Source organism: Drosophila pseudoobscura, chromosome X (genome assembly GCF_009870125.1).
Source record: "Drosophila pseudoobscura strain MV-25-SWS-2005 chromosome X, UCI_Dpse_MV25, whole genome shotgun sequence".
Classification (NCBI taxonomy): domain Eukaryota; kingdom Metazoa; phylum Arthropoda; class Insecta; order Diptera; family Drosophilidae; genus Drosophila; species Drosophila pseudoobscura.
The window spans coordinates 60,675,121-60,701,430 of NC_046683.1; the positions used below are offsets into that span (position 1 = coordinate 60,675,121).

Consider the following 26,310-nt stretch of genomic DNA (forward strand, 5'->3'; position numbering starts at 1 on the left):
GCGTAGTTTCCATGTATCGAATATGTGAATGTATATTTCGGTATATTTCTGAGGGTCTGACCATATAAGTTATCGGTAAATCCGCGGTCACACGATTCCGACTATCAACAAAACAAAACAAAAAAGACACAATTTAATAAAGTAAATTAAAATATTTGAATCTCTATTAATTTTTGGGGGTGGTCCTGAAAAGGACCGATTTTTTAAAGAATTATCGGCTATGTTATCCAACGTAGACCGGATCCAGTTTGGAAGTAACCATTTTCATCACTCCCACAACAATGGCCATTGTCCGTTATATTCCTGCCAATATGCAGGCACAAGATCAGTATGGTAAATCACCTGCTGAACCTGGCGAACAATCACCGACCCGCACAGCTCCATAGCTCTAAAATTGAAAATTGCAAGGCTTGAGCCGTGCTTATATGTACATACATACAATGTGCTATGTTTGAGGACGAGGAAATTTTAAATCGTCCTCATGGTATATTATGCAAAGGGGGTGGATTTTGATTTATATTGTCTGTCCGTTTTACCTGTTGTCCATACCCTTTTTTCCTTACAAATTTCCCAGCTTTATTACGTTTTATTTGTTTGGCCTTATTCGCCAAAAACTTTTTTTTAAAGCCAGTATTTAAATTAAGCCAGTCAGTAGGAAATTGATTTATTAATCGGATTAAATTATGTGGGAAGGGCTGAAAGTTCTATCTAGCTAGTAATATTCGACGGAATATCAAAAACGACCAATATGTATAATAGAACTTGAATTCGTTAGTATATTTACGGTAGTTTTTGAAAATGGGTATATTTTATCGATGGGTCCGCGGTCACACTGATTTTCTTGCCACCACATCTAGCTCCCACATCTTGCAAATTGTATACTTTTCATAGTATTTTACAGTATATTTTAAGACGTGGTATGGACTCACCCTCTTGTCCAATGCACCAATGTAGAAACCGTGTAGAAATGCCACTCAGAGCCATGTCCCAAGCCAGATCGAATTCTTAGTCGTGATCAGCATCGAGTTCCTGATCGATTGCCATCAAAATCTCACTTCTTCAAAAATGTCGGAAAAACAGGCATTTTGAAAAGTGGATAGCGGAGGTTCTTACACTGGCGCTTCGATGGTGCATATATGAAAAATAACGGGCAACAATTTTTGAATCAGCATATCCCCTTCAGGTGTCGTCTTTGGTAAATACAAATGTAGTTGATAAGTAGCAAATGTGTAGTTAGCGTATGATGAAAATTATTGTTTACCGGTTTTGATTAAACCTTATTTTATAAGCATTACAATTAAGATGAAAACATATAATTAACCAGTCTTGTAGGAAATTGACTAAATAATTGGATAAAACTATGAGTTCAGGCCTGAGGGTCTTAGCTAGCTAGTAATATTCAACCGAATATAAAAAACAAGGAATATGATAGAACTTGAACACAAATAATTTGTCAGTATATTTACGGTATATTTTGAAAATGAGTCGGCATATTTTGGTATATTTCTGAGGGTCGGACGGTATAGTTTATCAATGGGTCACGCGGTCACACTGCTGCTCGCAAACCCACAATTTTTTTTGTTGGTCGGGTGTGCGGTGTGTGCGGGGCCTGTGTGTGTATAAATTGAAAAATGCATAGATATAGATAAAACGGTGAAAAGTTTGTTTTTTTTTGTTCCAGTTATAATATGATAAATACGATCGGCGGGATATAAACAAGCTGTGTGAACAGTGGGAGAGCAAGCGACAGGCGGAGGCACCGAAGACAAAAGTGCAGTTTTAGGGCGTGTTTGTAGCCCCCCGTACCCGCACTCGCTCCCGGTCCCCTCCACCCACAGCAGTCTGCGGCTCAGCGGAGATGCAAAAAGCTAAAGCTCCAGCAAACATGCAACAAATTATGCATCTGCTGCACCTTGCCTAACAAATCGAAAGTGGCAGAGAGAGAGAGACAGAGAGAAAAGGTTGGCGTAACATTTCGCAAACTTCCTTCCTTTCGTGTGTCTCCAATTTTTTTGTCTACTCCAAATTGCCAAGTGAAGTAGAAAACGCAGAAAGAGCAGAGAAGAGAGTGGAGAAAGAAAATGCGCAAGTGTGTGTGTGTGTGGAAGCAGCAGAGAGCGAAATAATGAAATGAAATAAAATAAATTCAAGAAAATTCAAAGCAAAGGCAAACGCAAATAATTGATCGCAAGTGTTGGCTGAAGGCAAGAGGAGAGAAAAAAATCACAGTATCCCAAGGTCCAAGGCGGAGCGGAGCAAAAAGAGTGTACAAATTGTTTATTGCTGCGCAAGAGCGATAGCAACGACCCACAACCCACAATCCACCACCCAGCCACAGTAGCAGCAGCAGCAGCAGCCGAGCTCCACCTCCGCTCCTGAAATGGGTGCTCAACAGGGAAAGGAGCGCGGCTCGCATTCGAGCGGTGGGGGCGGTGGTGGCGTTCCCGTCAGTTGCATTGGCCTCTCCAGCAGCAGCAGTCCCGTGGCCTCCGTCTCGCCCCATTGCATCAGTGCTGGCAACAGCAGCAGCGGCGGCGGCGGCGGTCCATTGGGGGTGGGCTCCACACTGCGTGGCTCGCGCATCAAATCCTCGACGGGTCATGGTCACGGCAGTGGCGGCGGGAGCAGCGGAGTCGGTGGCAGCAGCAGCGGCGGCGGTGGCTCTGGAGGATTATCACAGCGCAGCAATGCCCACAAGGATGCGAGGTGTAATCCCTCCGTGGGACTCAACATATTCACCGAGCACAACGGTAAGTGTCGCTGGGTGGAATCGGGTTATGCATTGGATGCATGTACACACAGACATATGCATGCCTGCGGTAGAAAGAGACAGTTTACATAGGAAGATGAATTAAAAGAAGAACGAACCCCCTGGCACCCAACATTGAAATGCACTTAACCAGTGTATACACACCCCTGAACACACAGATTATTGCATGTAGAATTTACACTGTGCTTAAAACAAAAAAAATCATTCCATTAGGTGTAAATATGTTTCATGTAAATTCTGGGATGCACAGTGGATTATATGTATGTACATATGTATGTGCATAGTACATATCTTGTAAATAAAATGCATACAAAATAAGCAGAACACCCCTTCTCCTAGTGATATATTGTTTCATGGTTCATTGTTCATTCTGTGATGCACAGTGTAGTATTCCTTGTACATCAAATGCATCTACACACCCACACGCACACATCCACACGAACACACACACACTCTCTGGCTCTCACTCTCTTCCTTGCGCTGCTCTGCTCTCCCTGGTCTCCCTGCTCTCCCTGCTGCTTTCCAATTGAGCCAATTTCTTCATTTCATTGCTTCCGATTATCATAGAAGGCGGAATGTGCGTCCGTCTCTCATTAGTGTTGTGTTGTTGTTGCCGGCTAGTTCTAGTTGTTGCTTTGCTTTTGGTTTGCTTTGGGATTTGCTTTTGTTTACAGCAAAGAGAAAAGGGAAGCCGTCGCCGTCATGTCCCGCACGCGTCTCGTGGGCGTCCTCTCCCCCGCCCTCTGCTCGAGTTGATGGAAATGTTGAGTCGGCCGCCGTCTGTTACAGGGCGGTTTAAGCCCCCTCCCTGCCCTTGCTTCTTCTTCATCTTTTCCATCATCCTGCTGCAGCACTCTCCACCCTTATCCCTGCCACCCGCACAGTGGTTGAAATTGTGACCTACGCATCCCAATCTCACCCCCGCTGACAGTGGCATTTCCTATATTTACTCCCTCCACCCCTCTACCCCTACACTCTGTGGTTCTTCCTCCCATTTCACGCACTCACGCACATTTTTATTTGCCTCATTTTCGTTTGCTTTTCCTTTTCCTCTTGTCTCATATTTTCGTATTATTTGCTTTGGCAAGTTGCAACATTTCCCTTTTTCCATGTCTCCTGTTTCCGCCCTCTCATCTGTTTCCCCATTTCCTATCCGTTTCTAATAGCTTTTTTATGTCCCTGTCGTCGCCAGCGCCGCTGTTGTCCTACCGCAATGGGGGCTTTCATTGAGTCTTTTGGGTTTTTGGGATTGGGATTCAGGAAAAGTGTTTGTCCGTTTTGATGGTTTGATAATTGAGTGCATTTGGGGGTGGAGTAGAGTCCCTAGGTTAGGAATAGCTACATGGATATATGGAATATTCCATGCAGTTTTTCACTCACCTTCTCCCTTTCGATCTCTTCTCGCCCTCTCCTTCTGTGCTCTATCTGGCTCTTATCTCACTTTCGCTCTGGCTATGAACCAGCTCCTTAAGCAATTTTTAATCAATTAATGTTATTTTTATTATAATTAGTCGCTGTATGCACTCGAGCCTCTACTGATAAGCAGATTTCCATGTAAATATGTATGTTTATAAAAAGCCCAGATTGAGTCATCCATCTCCATATACAATAATGCCAATTCCGCAGAAAATATCGTTAAAACACACACACACACACACACACACACACACATACAATAGGAATAACAACATGATGACATTTGCCAGCTTTGTGCGAGAAAATTCCCACAGAAATATCCCAAATTATCAAAATGTACCTAATCCATGAATTCATGTTCGTGCGAGTGTTGGAAGAGTGCGGATAGAGAAGCAGTGCAGCCAGAGGTGCATGTGGAAGCAGGAGGAGAGCAGATGGAATTGGTTTTTTGTTTTGGTGCTGTTTCTTTGTTTGTTCGTGTGTTTGGTCCGCCTGCAAAATGCAATTACGGAATTACAATGTAAAAACTGTGTCTGGGGCTGCCGATTACGGGTTCAAGCCGCCAGCAAACAGAAAACCGAAAACAACTACCAAAAACCGAAAGCAGAGACTCACCGCAATTGCTGGCAGCGCCAGGTCGATCTCAGGAGAGAGAGAGAGAGAGTGGGACAGGCAGACAGACAGTTGCGGAACTTTACTCCCACTCATTCACACACACACACACGCCCATAAGGAAAACAGCTAACATGACAATTGACGACACACAGAGAGAGGCAGAGCGGACAGAGCGCGGTCAAATGAGAGCTGAACTCTAAGCGTGGCTTGATCACAGTTATTTTTCCCACCCATCGCCCCACCGTGCACTGTGCACACACGCTGTGGGGGGGCGGCAGTTGTAGTTGTAGTTGCAGTTTTTGTTACACGAGACAAATGTAATTAGATACCTTTGGTGGGCGGCGAAAGGATTGTGGGAAAGAACTGGCCGAAGCAAGCTGATGCCTCAATGGAGTTTGCCAATTGCCATTCCATGCACCCCCACCTCCCACCAACACACACAGTCGCAAGTGGACGACAAGAGCGACGTCTCAAAAATAGACTCAAGTGGGAGAGGCAACAACTCCTTTGGACAACGAGAGGGCGAGAGACAAAGCGTATATGAAGTGTTGTTTGCTGTCTCGGCCTCACTCCCTCTCTCCCATATACAGTCGCATGGTAATCTGAGCAGCCTTGTTATACCCTTGCCAAGAGTCTGATTGTGAACGAATGTGTGTAACGCACGCAAGGATATAGTGTGCATAGTTTGAAAGCCCATTCGTGGCACGATCGGAATCCATCACATATGTACTTATGTACATATAAAGTACGCATAGGTCTGCAAGGGTATTTGAAGCTTCGTCATCCTATCTCTCTCTCCCTCTTGTTGGTGTGCGTGTTGGTGTCGGACTCCGGTATTGCTTGACATGCAAGCGGGAAATTATGAGTCGAGGCAAATGAACTTTTCACAAGGCTAATGGGCGGATTGGAGTGGAGTGGAGTGGAGTGGGGAGGACACAAGGCAAACAGGTGACGCAGCAAGGAATGGAAATTGTTTACTCTTTGGCTAACCCCCCGCCTCCCTTAACAACACCCACTCCCAGCAACTCGCATAATGAATAAGTCGCATAAATATTTCTTCAATCATTTTATATGCTCAAACATAATTGTTGCCATAAAGCCACTCGGCGAACGGGTGCGCGCGGCAAAGGGTGAGGCAGCGGAGGCAGGCGACACATGATGAAGGCGTTGTCTCCATTACCACTTTGTAAGTGCTGTTTCCTTTTCTCTTTCGCCGGCTGCATTGCTATTATTAGCCTTCACCAAAAGGAAATGTGTATCTCTTTATATAAATTTCCCTTACGCTGGCAGAGATGGAAAGTTGTGACAGTGGCTGCGGAGGGGGGGAGTCAGCGTAAAGGGATGGAGCCGCCCCCTTTGGCATGACCTTTGACTATGCCTCTGACTCTGAGTCTGATTTCTACTGCAGCACTCAAAGTGCACTCTCATCATCGTGATACTTTGCATGCTATGCTCTCGCTCTCGCTCTCGCTCACACTCGCACTCACAGCCCATTCCATTCGATTCCATTCCGCTCCATCTCTCATTCTCCCTTCCGCAGGCCAAAGGTACATGTGTGTATTCGTGTTGTTGTTGTTCCTGTTTTCGATCAAGCTCGTAAATCCTTTCGTGCTTCATTTTGTTTCGTTTTCTTTTTTTCGGCCCCTTTGTTGTTGTTGGTGTTTCTCTGCATTGCAATGCGCTTTGATGTTTTATTTTTAGAGCAACGGCAAGACTCCGCCTGCCATTTCCAGTTGTTGTTCTCGCTTCCCCCACCCCACTCTCCCGCATCCCACAACCCGCACTCTCACTCCAGGCCCTTCCACTTGCATGGACTGTCAATCGGATTGGAATAACAGTGTGCTACTCCCAACAGCTGTTCGATGGTTGCTTGCATTTGATTTACAATTGGACAGCTATCAAATCAGATCAGATCAGATCAGACAGGGAATTTTGAAGGGAATTTCTATTTCAATTCCGTATTTCCATTAAGAACTTGAGCATTCTTCCCATGAAATTCCCTTTACGATCTGTTTATATCGTTATAGATCATTATAAATCTTACATCGCTATTATTTTGATGTCATTTCCCCATTTAAAATATACATATATTTTACCATTCCCATTCCCCAAGTTCCAGACACTAAATCTGTTGATTACCCAACTTTTGTCGCTGCATCTCGAATTTGATGTAATTTTTGTTTTTCCACTTTTCCAATTTCGCATTCCCAGTGGACCGTATAGTGGTGTCTCCTCCTACGAGAAACCTATTTGCCCGCATTTTTATTTCTGGAGTCTCGCTGTCCGCCCCGCCCCCCCAGAGGTCTTTCGCCTCATTGAAAATTGTTTGCATAAATTAGCTGACGAAAAAAATAGAGGAAACAGAAAGAAATTGGGGAGATGGGAAATATGGGGAGTGTGGCGTGGTGTGTGGGGAGGAGGAGGAGGAAAACAAACATAATTTGTAAACAGCTGAAAAAGAGACAAGAAAAATATATACATATTTATTTCTGGAAGGGGGGGGGGGGGAGTGGATGGAAAGCAGGGAGATACATATGTACATGTCTGAAGTGTAACGGCAACTAATTAGAAGCCAAAAATTCTCCATTCTACCATTTCTCTTTATTTTCTTTTGGCTCTGAATGCCTTTCCAGAGGGGCCTGAAGGAATATGGTAGAGGGTATCCAAAGTTCGTTGCATTATAGTTTTCCTTTTTGCTTCTTTGATGCGTTGTGATTATTTGAGGTCATAAATATTGACGCCACTTGATTGATGGATACTTGGGGCAAATACAAACACACATGCCCATGCACACACACACACAGACACTATCTTTATCTTTACCGTTCGATTATGAACATGTCCCTAAGGGCAATCAGAGGGGACGAAGCATTCAACTTAATATATTTATTTATAAATTTGTTGGGTTTAATATTAATCCCCAAAAGCAAACATTTGTCCCCTTACCCGGTTGCCTGTACCCTGCACCCTGTGCTCCCTCCCAACCTGCCGTTAGTTTATTAAATTGAGTTTATTTTGTTTACCCCTTCTCCTTTCTCTCTGTCTCTCTGTGTTTCGCTGTTTGTGTGCTAAACAAGTCGACAAGGTCAAATAAATCAGCAAACAACAAACTTTTCACTTCTTTTTATATATTATTTATTATTTATGTTATTATTTATATTTATTGCACAGAAATGCAGTGAAAAAACTGTAAAAAGCATAAAAGAGATTCAAAAACAAAGACGAAATCCAATTTGAAACCCGTTTCTGCTCTTGTCTGTTCTTGTCGTTAAGAGTGGTGCAGCGATGATGGGGGGGCTCGTGAGGGGGGGGACTGGAATGGTATCCATCAATGAGACAAATATCGCCTACTCGCTCGCACTCACTCAAATGCATGCGCTCAAATCACGTTCGCAATTGCAACTGTTTATGCGGAGAGGTTGAGCGGGTAAGAGAGAGAGAGAGAGAGAGTGGGTTTGCCAGCATGGCACGTTCACGGCACCTTTGGCTCTCAGATAGACACACACACACACACACGAACACACATAGGCTGGCAGATATACAGCACAGAGTGTGAAGAGAGAGAGAGGGAGGGAGACAATATCTGCAGCAGCTGCAGGCGGCAGCAGGTTGCTCTCTGATTGAAATTGGAGTGGGAAAACAGTTACCAAAGAAGCAGATTAAGAAGCACAAGCACAAGAAGCAGGAAGTCCACTCCCAAGGTGTCTTGCTCTCCCTCTCTCCCTGCCACTGCCCCTTCCCCGTCCACCCTGCTCACACCTCACGATTTACAGCACTCTGTCTGTCACACCACAATTCACACCTCACTGCAACAACAATCACAGGTGTAGACATTTCAGCCTCGTTTTGCTATACATTTCAATTTCGAATCGATTCCGATTTCGTTTTCTCCCCCTTTTGGCATTGATACTCCACTAATTACGTTTTCCTCGTCCCCCTGCCCGTTCCCCATCCACTTATAAGCGCTAAATTTCACTCATTCTTATCAGTTTTCTCTTCAGGCTAATAGACAGCTCTGAATTTGTTTTTGTTTTGTTTTCTTTTTCTTCTTTTGCACAAAACAAATTAAGAAAATTGCCCCCCCATTTATCGTATGGAAAAAACAAACCAAAAGAAAAGAAAAGAAAAAGCATGACAAATGCAGGCGAGAGGAGTGCAGAGGAGGAGCAGAGCAGAAACCTGTTTGCCTGTTTTTGCCGGTGCGATCAGATCCCAACAAAGAAATAAGTGTTTGTGTGTGCTCTCTTCGGCCCTGGCTGCTCTCTTTCTCCGCTCTCAGCTGACCGGCGGCGCCCGTTTGGTGGTCACTGAACCGCTTTTTAGAGCGCGGGTAAAAGGGGGGGGATAAATGTCCCCAAAAAAAGAGTAGCCAAACAAATTTTGAGCACACAAATGATCTTTGTATTTCTTTTACACAATTAATGTGAAATTTAATTCATTTAATTGCCTGCCGTGCCGGCATTTTGGCCCCGTCCCCTGCCCCCATCCCCGTCCCTGTCCCTGTCTCTGCTCCCTCTCTCTGCTCGTGCATTTGTTCTCTCTACACTTTCGTTTCTCCCGTGTACCCTGGGAGAGGAACAATAAACGAGGGGTATTTTTGTTTGGGTATAGATCTCTACTACCGTCAAAAAAATGAGATAATTACCCCGATTAAATAAAGAAATGGGTAATTTTGAGAGGGGGGCGTTTGAATATTTCCTTCTCCTCTTCTCAGCTACTGGGTATCCTATAGTCCTCTCTAGCCTCGATGGGCACGGACCCTGTCTCGGTATTTTGTTTGGCCTTTGTCTGCGACGTCTGTCAATTTTTATGCCGTCTGGTAATATTTAAACGACATCCACATCCGTGGCTGGCTGTCGCCCGTCGCCCGTCGTTCCTCGTGTCATTTCATTTATAGCAATTGCACTTGCTTCCAGGAATCCGGACAGAAAGAAAAAGAACAGAAAACCAAAGGAAGCGGGCAAAAATGGAAAAGAAAGAGTAACGAATGTACAGAAGGAGGCAGGGTTGGCAGAGCTGCCAGGGCACTGAATCACCAAGAAGTTTTCTTCTATCGCACACTCATTATATTGTATGTACATACATATATTGTACGTACTTCTATGATGATGATGATGGAATCTGGTTCTGGGCCCTGGGCCCTGGGCTTTAAATAGTTTTTCTTCATTGGCGTTTCAATTTTCCAGACTTTGCACCTTTTCTTGGTTGATTTCGCATTCTGTTCGCCCGCCACATACAACATCTTGATAAGAGGAGCCTCTTTTTTCTGGGCAAAAACCCAACTCTATGGCGGAGAAGGAGTGGAACGGAAGGGGGAGACAAGGTGCGTCTGGAGATGGCTATCTGTCGAGGAAATTAAGAAAAAGCCTGGGAAAAAGCCGAAACTCTACTCTTACAAATATAATGCAATGGAAATAGAATTTGATTGAAAATTCTCCCTCTGGAAGGTACTCTCGAGTGTACCCCTTTCATTTCGGTTCGTTCAACTTTTGTTAATGCAAAAAAAAAAAGGAAAAACAGGTGGGAAAAATCAGCAGCAACAACAACAAGAGTTTGTGCTAAACTTTCACTTTTTTTCGTTTGATTTTCACGTTTCGTTTTCATTCATTAATCAAAAAATAAACAAATCAAAATTTAAACAACTCCATAAAACGCTGACCAATCACTCCATCCGTCCATCCATCAATCAAGCAATCAAAATTTATGAGTGTTTCAACCATTTTACAACTGAAACGTTAAACATTTCTTCGCTTTTCCACACCCCGCTTCACGCTCGAATTGAGCCCGAAAAAAAAGCAAAATAAAAGTGAAAAATAGTTGAAAAGCTGGTCTCTAAAAATAGAAAATCATTTGCTGTGAAAATGGTAATTATGTATATTATCGGTACGCTAGAGACAGGGAGGCAGGGGCAGGGGCAGGGAGGGGTACAAAAAGTGAAAACTTTTGGGTTTTGTGCGTAATTTGTCGGAACAAAAATTGGCTAATTCACAATGCGGTAAGATAATGGAGGATTATGCAAGCCTCCTCTGATCAGCTGTGCGTAGAGGGGGGCAGAAAGAGGAAGAAATAACCCGTCTGATTGGGGGCTTGGGGGAGAGCCCAACCCCCCTCTACCTCTCGTTTCAGAGGAAAGTTCTCTCTGGTTAGGCTTTTTTTTTGGGTGATTTCTAAGTCATTATATTATCCAACAATTAGCTGAACAAATGGGCGGATATGAGAGGGAGGCGGACAGTGGCTCAGGCAGAACTGTTTAAAAAGGGGATTTTTCTCACATTACCCCAAAAAACCCCTCCCTGCCCCCTGCCCCTGCCCCCAAGCCTTTTAAGGTTATGTAAAATTAAGGGAAATGCGACAAAACACAATGACAGACAGCGAGTGAAAGAGAGTGGGGGGGGGAGGGAAAACGTAAAACGTAAAACGGGAAATTGTGCGCATTAAAAAGCTTTTAGCCATTAAGATAATCATATTTTGTGTTGGCCAAGAGCCGAGATTACATTGATTGCGTTTGGGGGTGGGTGGGCAGGCAGTGGGTGGGCGGGTGTCTATATTATATAAACTCAAACGAACTGTAATTACACGCCTGAGAGCAAATGGAACTTTGATCTCTGGATTTTACGATTGTTTTTTTTTTTGTTTTTCGGCAGCATTTAATTGAGAAATTACTCGAAAAAATTCCAATGACAAAGGTTAATTCGAGGCGAAGTCTCCCAGGGGTTTCTCTCCCAAACAAAACACACACACACACACATATCCTCTTCTCTCTATATCTTCCTCTTTTTCTGTTCTGTTCTCTTCTTTTCTTGTTTCTATTTTCCCACACTTTGAATCTAAAGAACTCTGGAAATTCCAGAGCACATATCTATTACTTCCTCTTCTATGGAGAGAGCTTCCTTCCCTTCCCCCAGAGAGCTTTTCTGTTGTTATCTAGGGGAAAACACACAACGTTTTTATGGTCAAATGCTCTTTATCGTCGGCTCAAATTTATTATCTGAAAAATACAAAAATATGCCCACGCAAAATGTTTGAGAATGTTTCAGCCGCAGATAAAAGCATGCAAATGAATAAGCGAAAAAAGTGTATAGGAAAAAAGCGTATGACATTGCCTGGCCTGGCCTGGCCTGGCTATCGAAACAATAAACAATAAGCCATAAAACATAAACAAAAGAAAACAGACAGACCGCCAGACAGAGAGAGATCCCAAAAAAAAGAAGAAGGAAGAAAAACCCACAACACAAAAAAAAGAGAAAAAAAACCATGAATGAAGAGGCGCGTGGGAATTTGGAATAGAACAAACGTACAGTGAAGCACCGAAAGAAGGAAAAAAAAACCATGAAAATTAACTCCACATAAAAGCAGTAGAGGCCGCAGATCATATCCTCACTGGAAGAATGTCCATGGTTTTTGTGGCTTTGCTGTTCAAAAACACGTCTTCTGGCCCACTGTGCTCCCCACTGTGCTGGTGTGGAGTGAGTCATTCACTTGACACTCGTCGCATTCACATTCATATTCGCTCCCAGAATCGAATCGAGAATCAGATTCTGACTCTGACCAACGCGTCGTATGCTTATTTCTGTCTCTGCTTTGTTCTGTGCTCCCTCTCTCTCTCTCTCTCTCTGTGTGTCTCCCCATGCTCCCCACTTTTGTGTGGTTTTTCTGTCATTTGCATAGTCACACAAATTGTGCATGCCAATGGTTTTTTTTTGTTGGTTTTATATTGTTTTCTTTTCTGGTCATCGTCTCGACAATTAAAAGTCAATTTCATTCACCCATAAACAAAACGACTGTGAAGTGTCCCCCTTAGTCACGTGATAATTTATTCGGGGGGTGGACAAGGAGAGGAAATCTCCCTCCCTTGAAGGAGAGGAATGAGAGGAATTGTTGAAGGGATTGCCGGCCCCAGTTTTCTGCTCAAAGTAAAGATTTCGATGACAGATACTGTAGTAGATCTCCACAGGGGAGTGGACATCTTGTCTATTATAGCATAGTATGTCCATTATTATATAAAGGGTCCTCTCTTTTATGCAGCTGCCAGCCCCCGGAGGCAAGGACATTGCGGTTGCACATTCAAGTGCTTGTGGGGACCCGGACCCGGGCCCGGACCCGGATCGATAAAACATTTTGTAAAAAATGTTGCATTTGCCCTTCACCTTTGAGGACAGTGCTTCCCTCTCTCTCTCTCTCTCTGTCTCTCTGTATGTCCCCCCGTGGGCACCCTCTTTCGGACGGATGGATGGATGGTTGGATGCTGACATTCAATTAATTTTCCATTTCCCTGCATTCGTGGGGAACTTCATGGGGAAATTCGCGACTGAAGAGGTTTTCATTATTGATTTTTGTTTTACTTTTTTGCATCCTTTGTTCAACTCTCCCTCGCTCTCTCTCTCTTCTCCGTCTCTACTTGATTTCCCTTAACTTCTTTCGTGGCATATGCTGGCTTCAAAGGGTGGGAAGGAGTGGAAGGTGGAAGGTGGAGAGTGGCCGGAGATCGTCTGCTGCGTCATATGTCACGACGGTGTCACAGTGGGTTGCATGTACTATTCCAAGGTATATGCGGCAGAAGGTAGGGCCAGTGCAGCCACCCTTTGCCGCCCTCTCGATCTCGTGGGCCTGCAGCTGTGGCCTTATGGCCTTACTTGTATTCTTGATACCCTGCACACACCCTTATCCTCTCCTACCCCCATCTTATCTTTTTTGCCCGTGCCCTGGGGCCCCAAGACTAGCCTTGAAGTGCGTTGCGGTGCAGTGCGGGGGGGAATCCTTAGAAAAGTGGTAAAATTGCCAGCGGCTCTTTGTCCGAAGACCGACGACGGACGACGGACGACTCGACCAAGGGTGGATTTTTCTCATTTTCGCCAGAACGAACCCTCGTCCTCGTCCTCGCCCGCACACCACACCCCGTCCGTGCTTGTCCTTTGCCTTTACAAAAGTTTTCTTTTGTTTTCGCATCTTCTTCTCTGCTTCGTTCTCTTTCCGTCTCCCTCTCTTTCATATGCTGCATAGTTTTTTTCGCACTTTGTGCCGCTGCCGCCGCCAAGGGGAGGAACTTGATCTCCGAACCGAACCTTGGGGTGGTGCAACCTCCCCCCTCCCTCCCCCCCCCCCCCCCTCCCTGTCTTCTCTGTGGTGCACCTTTTGTCGTCTATGCAAATTCCCAAACCCACAAAAACATAAATTCTTTAACATTTCCGCCTTCGTTTCGACTTTATGGTTTTCGCCTGTCAGTGGCACCAGTTGCTTGGCCTTTCGTGTTCTCTATAGAGATGGCCACAGTGGAGATTGGCAGGGGTAGATAGTACGGTACGTACGGCACAACAAGGGGAACTAAAATAGCTAGATTACCGCCGTATGCTGTCACTTGAGATGTGCAAGTGGGTGGAAAGATAAGCTCAAAGGACGAGGGATCCTTGTTGGGACCCTGAACTGCAACCCAAACCCAAAGGCAAGCCTTTCTTCTCTTCTCTTCTATTCTCCTCTCTTCTTTTGTTTGTGGGTTAATTTCTTGATACATCATTTTGAAACTAGTTTTCCCCGTGCCGATGCCGATGGTGATGCTGATGGATGGATTTTTGTGGCCCTAATCGGGCTGTTGTCGGCTTAATGATCTCAAGTTCCGTTCAGAGTTCCGCTTCACAAATTATTGGATCGTTAAAGTTGAACTAAAATGCAGTCGTATGTATGTATGTATATGTGGGTGCTGTGTGTGTGTGTGTGTGTGTGTGTGTTGAAATTGAAAAAAGTTCTCGTTGAAATCAAATCCCCCAAAGAGAATCTCTTGGGGTCGTCCCCTCCAACGGAAGCCAGAGTAATGACTAATTAAATTTACACCGTAAAAGTTTATTACTGTTGACTGGCCACGCCCCCAACGCCCTACGCCCCAGGCCCTTCCCTGCCCCGCCCTGCCCTGTCTGCCAGCGAGCCAGCGACGTCTGGGCAAAAGGCCAAAGGCAGAATGTGAATGAAATCCGACAAGTAAAACGGGGACCAAAAGGGGCACAACAACAGTAGACGAAGAAGAAGCAGAAGAAGACTAAGAAGGAGACCAAGGCGGCCGTAGACCAAGGTGTATTCCATAAAAGGTGAGGCACTGCACCTACGAGTGGATGCTAATTTGTGAGAGTGCCTTACCTTCCCTTTGATACGTGTGTTTGTGTGTGTGTGTGTGAGCGCGAGCGAGGACAACTGCAAAATCCCGTTTCAGGGCATGACACAAAAGCCCTCGAAGTGGAAGAATAAGAAGAAGAAGAGCAGAGAGCGAAAACTAAAATGAGAAAACGTGCTCAAATGCAAAAAAAAACAAACAAAAAAAAAAAAGAGATCCAAATAGAAAAAAAAACAAAAAAAAAACAAACACACAGATAACAAATGAAATGCATGAATGAACTGCGCGAATGAATGACAAGCGGAGTGCTTGAAATAATGAATGAGCGAATCACACACATACATATGTACATATGTATGTAGATGATGGGCGGCAGAGTGGCTATTAAATGGACAAGGACAAACCACACCATCGGCCTCAAAAGGATAGGTGGGGGGGGGGGTGTGCGGGTATGTGGGGGGATCAATAGTGCTTGAATTGGCAAATCCGTTACTGTTTGGAGCCAAGGTTACAGCTGTGAGAGGGGGGGGGGGTGTACGTGCCTAGACGAGGCAGCAGTGTATAAGAATGAAAAAGCCCTTCATAGCCAGATATCTTTAGATAATATGTATACCAAAGTGCTGCCTGTGCTGTGCCTAAATCGATAGCGAGAGAGGGAGAGAGAGAGAGAGAGGGGGAGGGACAAAGATGAGAGTCTGCTGCGTAGCCAGATTTTAATCTATGCTCGCTCAACACACACACACTCACACACTCACCGTTAAGTCTGATGCCTCGACTGGGTGTGTGTGTGTGTGGTGTGTGCTTTGTGACGTGCTTCCATTCTCCGCCCCTCTCTCCTTCCACTCTTAATCTTCTCTCAGGCGCATTGCTTGCTCCAAATTCCCGCTAATAACCTGCATAAGTAGCCGCTAGATGGCGGATGTGCATAGCTTGAGACGGATTCCATTTTTCCCCTTTCCTTTCCTCTCCTCTCTCTCTCTTCTTCTTCTCTTTGTGGCATTTTTGTGACTTTAAAGTTCATTGGACTCATTCTAGCGGAAAGCTAAGCTCTTTTTGAGTGGCGAAACATTTCTCAGCCTCTACTGCTTCCTCATTTTTTGTCAAATGTCTAGGGGGCGTGTCATTCCATAGATCCCCCCACCCCTCCCCACATACCCAACACTCTGTCTCTCTGAGAAATTACAGCATTAAAAGTTTGTTTTTATACGAATAAAAAGGGTATTACTCTTCCTCTTGTTCGGGCCAAGACACTAATTGGCCTTTCTGCGGTTTCGACGGCTTTCAAGCTCCCGCGTTTGCCTGTCATCATTCAACTGTAAATAGATCTCTCTCCAACTCTATCTGTATACTACCCCCCATCCGTATCTATTGGTATTCTCTCCTGTACTTAGATGTAATTTGATTTAATTTGTTGCCTTTGCTTTTTTCCCCCATTTACAATATTTATTTATTTGCGGACCATCATTGTAGTCGTTTGAGAAATCATCATCTGATATCTGATCTATGCATCCACACAGATACAAGCACAGATCACGGATACACGATACACGATCCACGATCTACGATCCACGATCCACATGCCGATCTCTCACACACCTCTCTCTGTTTTTCTGTTTCTTCTGTTTCTGCAGGTGGTACGAAGCACAGCTCTTTTCGCGGCCATCCAGGCAAATATCACATGAATTTAGGTAAAAACAATACATACATTCCTACCAACAACTACAATACCCATCCACACAATACAAAACACAGCCACAGGCACATAAGTAGTGTCATTCTTAATAATTAAATGAGGAGGAGGAGGTGGAGGCGGCGGCGGCGTTGAGAGGGTAATTCATGATGGGTTTTGGGTGGATTGATAGTGGGGGAGAAGTGCCTCTGCCTCACTTGAGAAATCCTCTCGAAAGGGAAGTGGACAATCGTATGGAAAGCTAATTATCCGATAAGTGATAAAAACTGATTGAAAATAAAAGATTGTAAAGATTTTCCAGTTGGTTTATAGCATCTAAAGTTCCTATGGTCTATGATCTATGATCAACCGATTCCAAGTTAATTTTAGATACATTACTGTGTATCTATTATTGTAGTACAGCAATCTATGGTTTAATGGGGATACAATTATGCAATGAAAAATCTCTGACTCAAATATTTAATTGCCTGTTGATTGGCTCTGAGTCAATGCCAAAGTATGAACCGCCTCCCCTCCCACCTTTTCCGAGATTCTACGAGTGACTCACATTTCCCCAAAACACACAACGACACACATCAAAATTTGGATCTTTAAACTACTTGCATATCAAGTGGGGAGGGGTGGGGGGGAGGGCTGGGACAATGGCTAACCCCCCAGCCACAGACCACCGACGACCGACGACCGACCACCGACCACCATTGGAGAACCGAACATTTCCGCTGTCATCTGTGGTGCTCTGCCCCTCCATCGGGCTCTGCACGTGCACCCTACCTACTTATACTCGTAGTATTATTTGCCATTAATATTTCCTGTCTCGCGCGCATAAATTAACGAATGTGTGATGTTGTTGTGTGTGGTTTTGGGGAATGGGATCGGGAACGGGAACCGGGAACCCTTCTCAAAAGCGCGAGAGTACATTTCATTATGATTTGGCAGCTCCTGCATCCACCATCCACCATCTCTCTCTCTCTCTCTCTCTGTCTGTCTGTCTCCGCTCTCCCAGCAGAGTGGCTTCCACTTCCAGTTCCACTTCGGTGTGTGGAATGAAAATACTCGTAATATAAATTTCAAATAAAAATATGGAGAAATTTACCCAACGAAATGGAATCCAACGGAAGTGTTTGCTTTGGTCAAACGCTGAACAAAGCCCTCAAGAGTTGGGGGGAATGTAAATTTTTTTCAATTATTTCAATGGTGCACAGACATCAAAAGGGAGATTCAAAAGAGTGTTGCAGCCACGGGGATACCCTGAAAATTCTTTTTTTCTTTTCATTGAAATTTATGATGAAATTAATTCGAACGAATTTTGTAATAATTCAGCGAGTGCATCATGCACAGGACATGTTATTTGTTTTTTCTTGCTTGGGAATTCCCTTTTGAACCGAGACTACAGACCCTTCCATCAAAGAACTCTGGCGAGAAATGCATTCCAAAGATAGCTAAACAGACACGGGCATACAGATACAGATACATCTAAAGAGCTGGCACTGTTGGGGGTACGGATACCCAAGTGAAAACCAAGAGTGCGTGGGAGTTGGAAGAACCTTCCCACAATCAAAGTGCCACTGGTGGAGAGGGGGTAGGGGGGGATGCCCCATGATTTGTGTAATTTTATGCATAATTTATTTTCTCAATGGAACAAAGAGGGGAGGGGGAGCGCAGAGTGGAGTGTGGATAGGGCGCACTCCCGCATTCCTAGAGATAGAAACGGGTTTACTACTCCCCTCCGATCGATCTCTGGTTCACTCAACTCAACTCTGATTCCCCATCTTTCTCTCTCTCTCTCTCTGTCTGTTTTTCTTATGCAGAAGCCCTGCTGCAGTCGCGTCCATTACCTCACATTCCGGCCGGGAGCACGGCAGCCTCCCTGCTGGAAAATGCAGCGGAACTGCAGTGCAGCGATTCCGGACTGCAGTGCTCCTCCCTCGGGGGCCACAGTTCGTCGACATCGGTGTTCGAGTCGACGCATCGCTGGACCTCCAAGGAGAATCTGCTGGAGCCGGGGCCGGAGGAGGACGATCCGCAGCTGTTTGTGGCCCTGTACGACTTTCAGGCGGGCGGCGAGAACCAGCTGAGCCTGAAGAAGGGCGAGCAGGTGCGGATCCTTAGCTACAACAAGTCCGGGGAGTGGTGCGAGGCGCACTCGGACTCCGGCAACGTGGGTTGGGTGCCCTCCAACTATGTGACGCCATTGAATTCGCTGGAGAAGCACTCGTGGTACCACGGACCCATCTCCCGCAATGCCGCCGAATATCTCTTGAGTTCGGGCATCAACGGGAGCTTTCTGGTGCGCGAGAGCGAGAGTTCTCCGGGCCAAAGGAGCATCAGTCTGAGGTACGTACGCGCGATCGATGGCATCAATAGCATCCTTCCATCACTGATTCCTCTCCGATCGCAGGTACGAGGGACGCGTCTATCACTATCGCATCTCAGAGGATCCCGATGGCAAGGTGTTTGTCACCCAGGAGGCGAAATTCAACACACTGGCGGAGCTGGTGCATCATCACAGTGTGCCCCACGAGGGCCATGGCCTGATCACGCCCCTGCTCTATCCGGCGCCCAAGCAGAACAAGCCCACGGTCTTCCCCCTGAGTCCGGAGCCCGACGAGTGGGAGATCTGCCGCACGGACATCATGATGAAGCACAAGCTCGGCGGCGGCCAGTACGGCGAGGTGTACGAGGCCGTGTGGAAGCGTTACGGCAACACGGTGGCCGTCAAGACCCTCAAGGAGGATACCATGGCCCTCAAGGATTTCCTCGAGGAGGCGGCCATCATGAAGGAGATGAAGCACCCGAATCTGGTGCAGCTTATCGGTATGTCCCCCCTCCCCCTCCCCGTACCCACAGCCAGTGGTTCTTACATCTGCTCCGCCTCCCCTTCCAGGTGTGTGCACGCGTGAGCCTCCGTTCTACATCATCACCGAATTCATGTCGCATGGCAATCTGCTGGACTTTCTGCGCTCCGCCGGCCGCGAGACCCTCGATGCCGTGGCCCTGCTCTACATGGCCACACAGATAGCGTCGGGCATGAGCTACCTGGAGTCGCGCAACTACATCCATCGCGATTTGGCGGCCAGAAACTGCCTTGTGGGCGACAATAAGCTGGTGAAGGTGGCGGACTTCGGGCTGGCGCGTCTGATGCGCGACGATACGTACACGGCGCACGCGGGCGCCAAGTTCCCGATCAAATGGACTGCCCCCGAGGGACTGGCGTACAACAAGTTCAGCACCAAGTCGGATGTGTGGGCCTTTGGGGTGCTGCTGTGGGAGATAGCCACGTACGGGATGTCCCCCTATCCGGGCATCGATCTGACCGATGTATATCATAAGCTAGAGAAGGGCTATCGCATGGAGCGGCCGCCCGGCTGTCCGCCCGAGGTGTACGATCTGATGCGCCAGTGCTGGCAGTGGGATGCCGCCGACAGGCCCACATTCAAGAGCATACACCATGCGCTGGAGCATATGTTTCAGGTGGGTGACGTCGAGGTGTGGGATGATGATTATGCAGATGATGATGATGATTATGAAGATGAAGATGAAGGCGAAGCCGAAGAGGAGCAGAACAATGTCCATTACGATCAAGATGAAGAAAATGACGATGATGATGATGATGAGAGCAACTACGATGGCGACGATGACGATGATCATCCTCGTCGGCACAGGAGCCACCGCCGCCGCTGCCACAACAACGTGGTAACGACGACGACGGGGCATCATAGAGGCCCTAGGGGCCATCATCATCTCGCGGATGGCAACGTGGACGTTGAGCTTTGATCGCAATGCGTGGCCGCGGCTCTCCGCGATCATCGTCAGCAGGCAACAATCAAAAGTAGTGATAGCAATAATGACCCACACGGTGCACATCTCTCCTTCTCCGCTCCTCCGCAGGAATCGTCCATCACCGAAGCGGTCGAGAAACAGCTAAACGCCAGCAGCAGCAGCAGCTCCCACAACAACCCCAGCAGCAGCGGCGGCGGCGGCGGTGGCGGCAGCAACACCACATCGGGCATAGTAGTCGGCGGTGCCAGTGGCACACAGTCAGCGGCCAGCGGTGCCTCCTCATCGGCCTCGCTCAGCCTCACCCCACAAATGGGGAAGAAGGGCCTGCCAGCGGCCTCCTCCCAGTGCCAGTCATCGTCTTCCCTCACGCCAAATGCCCATCAGCAGCAGCAGCAGCACGATCAGCAGCAGCAGGCCAGTACGCCCATGTCAGGTGAGTGGAGAGTAAAGAGTGGAGAACAGAGTGCGGCATCATCTAAACTAATGTCGTAATATTTGGCATACAGAAACCGGATCCACTTCCACAAAGCTGAGCACCTTCTCCAGCCAGGGCAAGGGCAATGTACAGATGCGACGGACCACCAATAAGCAGGGCAAACAGGCGCCAGCACCACCCAAGCGAACCAGGTAGGCAATTTTCTACAGAAAGGAGCACAAGGCACTTTGTTTCTAGGTATTAATGTAATCCTTTCGTGTTTGCAGTCTGCTTTCTAGCAGTCGGGACTCAACATATCGCGAGGAGGATCCGATCAACGCCAGTGGTGGCGGCGGCGGCGGCGGCACCAATCAGCGGTGCAACTTTATCGATGACCTCAATACGAATGGTATAAACACAAGCACAAAATTCAATCGAAATTGCAGCTATTTCAGCCAGACCCTCAGTAGAAATTTCAAGACCCAAATTCCAACCCACCAACAACAACAACAACAACAATACACACCACAACAACAAATACGTACAGCACACGTACAGCCAGTGCAGCAGCAGCAGACCCTGGCACAGAAACAAGCACAGCCACAGCCACTGCCACTGCCACAACAGAAACAACAACAACAGTATTCCATTAAGAAATCGTCCTCCTGCAGTAGTTTCCTTTACGACATCCTATTTCGAGGTATTATTTTGTCAAAACGGAGCCCTCGTCCTGCGAGAGAACTCCCAATTGATCTTCTTTCAAAATTCTATGTTCGTTTATCGGTTTATTGTGTGTTTTATTTGTTGTTTTTTGTTTTTGGTACATTTTATTTTTAATGGATCATCGTTTGTATTGGCTTGTGTTTTGTTTTTTTTTTCTGTTATTTATTCCATGTGGAAACAATTTTAATTTAAATTCCACATGCAGTAAAGTTTATTTTTAAATTTTTTAATAACATTTTATTTATTTTTCTTTTGAGTTGAATTTTATAATTTATTTTGTTTTAATATGTATTCCATGTGGAAACCATTTTGATACGACCTCCACATGCAATACAATTTCTTTTTTTTTTATATCATATTACATTAAAATTTAATTTTCTTTTTTCTTTTGAGTTTTCTATTTACTTATTTTTTTTTAACATTTTTTCCTTGTGGAAACAATTTTAATATGCATTCCACATGCAATAGACTTTTAATTTAATTCTTTTTAAAATAATTTTTTGTTTTTAATTAGTTTTCTTTAAATTGTAAGCTTTTTTCGAATGCTTTATTTGTATATCTGATTCGAGAGCCTCCTCTTTCTAATGTTCAAAGAATGTTCTTTCTGTTCCTTTTTTTTTTTGGTGCTTGTTAAACGTTTTAACCATAAATTAGTTTTTATTTGTTAACTTTATTGGTAGGTAATTTTCCTGAAAAGGTAATTTTCCAACAGAATCTAGACAGATCTGAGGATTCCTTTGAATATCACTTGTGTCGTTTGGTTTATTTCGTTCTGTTTTTGGTGTTTTTATGTAGTTTTTGCCCCGCCTGACACACATACATACACACACACCCACACAAACTTATGATCACACACGAAAGAACCAGCCGACTTTGGTCCAGATTAACCCATACTATCCCATACCATCCGTAATATCAATGCAAGCATCCAGCACCCGGCACGAGCATTCCTTTGACCCATAGACTACCCCCCGCCCGGGAACTAATTTCCATTTTCTGCTCTCTCTCTCTCTTTTTCTCTGTCTCTGTCTATCTCGTGCAGGTCTTGCGCGGGACATCAATAGCCTCACGCAGCGCTACGATTCGGAAACGGATCCGGCAGCAGATCCCGATACGGATGCCACCGGCGACAGTCTGGAGCCATCGCAAGCCGTCACACCGAACAAGATGCAGCACTCGCTGCACGGCGGAATAGGACCCAGGTCCTCGCAGCACCACAGCTCCTTCAAGCGGCCGACGCCGGTGATGGGCAACCGGGGACTGGAGACGCGCCAGAGCAAGCGTTCCCAGCACCATCCCTCAGTCCCCCCGGCAGCACCCAGGGATCAAATGCAGCAGCAGCAACATCAGCAGCAACAGCCACTGCCCAACCTGCCCAACGGCAGCTCTGCACTGGCAGCCCATCCCATCACTGTGGGCGCCCTGGAAGTGATGAATGTGAAGCGCGTCGTGAATCGATACGGCACCCTGCCGAAGGGGGCACGCATCGGGGCCTTTCTCGACAGCCTGGAGGACAGTGGGGGCGAGCCCAGTTCCTCGCCAACGCCCTCGCCTGCTGCCAACGGTCATGCCGCGCCACCGGCCAGGATCCATCCCAGTCCCAAGGCTCCATCGGCGGTGGGCCTGGCCACACCGCCGCCCCAGCAGATGATCCGGAGCAACTCGTCCGGGGGCGTGACCATGCAGAACAATGCGGCGGCCAGTCTGAACAAGCTGCAGCGCCACCGCACCACCACCGAGGGCACTATGATGACGTTCTCCTCGTTCCGGGCCGCCGGCTCCAGCAGTTCCCCCAAGAGGAGTGGCGTGGGCGCTGGCGGTGTGGCAGCACAGCCGCCTGTGCCCCAACCGGCTCTGGCCAATCTAGAGTTTCCGCCACCGCCGCTGGACCTGCCGCCGCCGCCCGAGGAGTTCGAGGCGGTGCCACCGCCGCCGCCGCCAGCGCCCGAGAGCGCCGTCCAGGCCATCCAGCAGCATCTGCACGCCCAGCATTCGAACAACAACGTCTGCAACACAAGCAGCAACAGCAACAACAACAACGACAGCAGCACCCACGACGTAAGCAACACGGCCCCGAGCGTCGAGGAGGCCAGTTCCCGGTTCGGCGTGTCCCTGCGGAAGCGGGAGCCCTCGACGGACTCGTGCAGTTCTCTGGGCACCCCTCCGGACGCAGCACCCGAGAAGAGCCTCATGATGAAGGAGAAACTGATCACGGAGATCAAGGCGGCGGGCGGCAAAGAGTCGCCAGTGAGCCCACACCTGGCCAACGGATCAGTAATGTCAGCAGTATCATCAGTGCATCCCGTGGATCCCGTCTCCCTGCTGGTCACTGAGCTGGCGGAGAGCATGAATCTCCCCAAGCAGAAGATGACGAATGGCAATGCCACTGCCACTGCCAACGCCTCTGCCGCTGCCACTGCAGGAGCTCCTCCAGCTGGATTCAAGGCTCAGTTGAAGAAGGTGGAGCCCAAGAAGATGACGACGCCGATAGCCAAGGCAGAGCCCACCTCCAAGATCATCATTGACTTCAAGGCCCATCTGCGGCGAGTGGACAAGGCGGAGCAGCAGCAGCAGCTGCAGCAGGAAAAGCCACCTGCTCCCGGTACCGGTATCCAGCAGCAGGCAGTGGCCAACAATGCCAATGGCACCCTGAGCCGCAGCAAGGACGACAATAAGAAGTTCTCCCACTCACAGGCCATGCAAAAGACTGAAATCAAAATCGATGTGACAAACTCCAACGTGGAGATGGAGACGGGATCGGGCGACAGCGGCGGGGATCTTGGCAAGCGACGGAGCACAGGTAGTATTAATAGCTTAAAAAAACTGTGGGAGCAGCAGCCCCAGCCCCAGGCTCAAGGGCAGGCACAGGCACAGGCCCAACCTCCCGACTATGCCAGTAGCGCGATCATCCAGCAGCCGTCACTTAATGGCGGCTCCTCCACATCCACCACATCCCAGCTATCGCCCAAATACGGGCTCAAAGCAATTCCCATGGCCAATAGGCCAGGCAATAGGCCGCCGCCGGCTGCCCCACCACCACCGCCCCCAACCAACAGCACGACCACCACCACAGCCACAGCCACAGCCACTGGCATCAGGGTGCAGCCACAGCCATTAGCATCCAGCAGCTCAATAAAAACCTCTCATTCCACGCAACTCTTCACAGATGACGCCAGCGAGGAGTCGTCGGGCCAGCAGCAGCCGGAGGGACTAGGTCACACGGCACCAGAGAATATGACACAGTCGCTCTACGTCCAGAACGTCCAGAACGAGCTGCAGGGCAGCAAGCAGTCGCAGCCGCAACAGAAGCCCGCTGTGCCGCACAAGCCCACCAAGCTGACCATCTACGCCACGCCGATAGCCAAGCTGGCGACGGACAATGGCTCCACCACGGGCAACTCCACGCAGATATCGAGGGAGAGCATCCTGGAGCTGGTGGGCCTGCTAGATGGCTCCCTCAAGCATCCAGTAAACGCCATCTCCGCCTCGCAGTGGCTCCAGCTGAGCGACAAGCTCAACATCCTGCAGAACTCGTGCGTAATTTTTGCGGAGAACGAATCCATGCCGCCGCACTCCAAGTTCCACTTCCGGGAGCTGGTGACCCGCGTGGAGACGCAGTCGCAGCACCTGCGCTCCGCCGGCAGCAAGAACATGCAGGACAACGAGCGCCTGCTCCTGGAGGTGGGACAGTCGCTCAAGCAGATCTCCAATGCGCTGAATAGGTAAATGATAAGAACGGGGATGGATGCGCACGCGCACGAGCACCAGCCGGCCATCTGGTTGGATGCCGAGGGCAACTTTATCAAGCGAAAGTGACACGGGACACGACACTGGAGAGAACCAACCAACCAAGGAAACCAAACAACCATCCATCCATCCATCCCCATCCCGGGACGGAGCCATCAGCAACATCACATCTTGGCTCAACACAACGAAGCGGAAGCAGGAAACGAAACTTCAAGCCCAGCGAAGAAGAGAAGGATCAAAGGAAGTTGATAGATAAAGGACAACTACAGCATTAGCAGTAGAAGTAGCAGCAGCAGCAGCAGCAGCGTCAACTATAACTAAAAACGAAAGTAAAGAGAGGAGAGGAAACGAAAGAGGACAGAAGGAGGAAGAAACCTATGTATCGTACTTGGTAGAGAGTAGTAGTAGTTGCCTCTATAATATATATATATACACACATATATATCTAGTCAGATCTGTGCAGAAAGCTTCGAAGAAAACAAAAAACGAAATGAGTTGCAAAGCAAATTTCTGTAAAGGGGATCTCTGGCCCCTCAACGGGGATCCCCGCTTTTAATTGTAAAGTATATTTCATCTCCACTCCACTCCACTACTCCAACAGACATGCAACAACATAGAACCCTTCCCCAAATAAACCCAGCATCCTCCTCCCGTATAAACGTATTCTCGCTTCGTTTTCTTCTTTTTTTTTTTAATCGTATATCGTATATAGAAAGACACAAGACATGGCTTAAGAATGGAATGGATAGAAGGGAAAATATTCATAGAATATCTCAATAAATTTAGTAATTATACACGAAACGCAATGCATATATACACATATACACTACATATAATATATTTACATATATATACACTAAATATACATATATATATATATACTAGTCGTAAAATGTTTTATTATACCTATATTATATATATACTTCTACAAGATAAAGATATTATATATATTTAGTGACTTTCCCCCCCAAGAAAAGAAAAGAAAATCTAAACTCCTTTCGGAATGTGTAAGGCACGTCGACCTTTCGTCGCTGTCGCCGTGTGTCCTGTCCCAT

At 47.1% G+C, this 26,310-nt stretch overlaps 1 protein-coding gene across 5 annotated transcripts; it reads left to right on the forward strand.

Moving 5' to 3' along the window:
* Positions 1-1,559: 1,559 nt before the first annotated feature.
* Positions 1,560-26,056, forward strand: Abl (tyrosine-protein kinase Abl). Of its 5 annotated transcripts, none has more exons than XM_033384989.1 (10): positions 1,560-2,750; positions 16,532-16,588; positions 18,399-18,924; positions 18,989-19,404; positions 19,475-20,061; positions 20,479-20,803; positions 20,877-20,997; positions 21,073-21,485; positions 22,551-24,308; positions 24,675-26,056. In XM_033384989.1, the coding sequence occupies exons 1-10, from the start codon at positions 2,381-2,383 to the stop codon at positions 25,232-25,234; spliced, it is 5,133 nt and encodes a 1,710-aa protein (XP_033240880.1). In that variant the 5' UTR covers positions 1,560-2,380; the 3' UTR covers positions 25,235-26,056. The 5 variants fall into 5 exon arrangements, with proteins under 5 accessions (XP_033240880.1, XP_033240878.1, XP_033240877.1 ...); XM_001353027.4 differs by having other exon boundaries at positions 1,572-1,613; positions 1,682-2,750; positions 22,551-26,056; XM_033384987.1 differs by having other exon boundaries at positions 21,073-21,194; positions 22,551-26,056.
* The last annotated feature ends 254 nt before the right edge of the window (positions 26,057-26,310 follow it).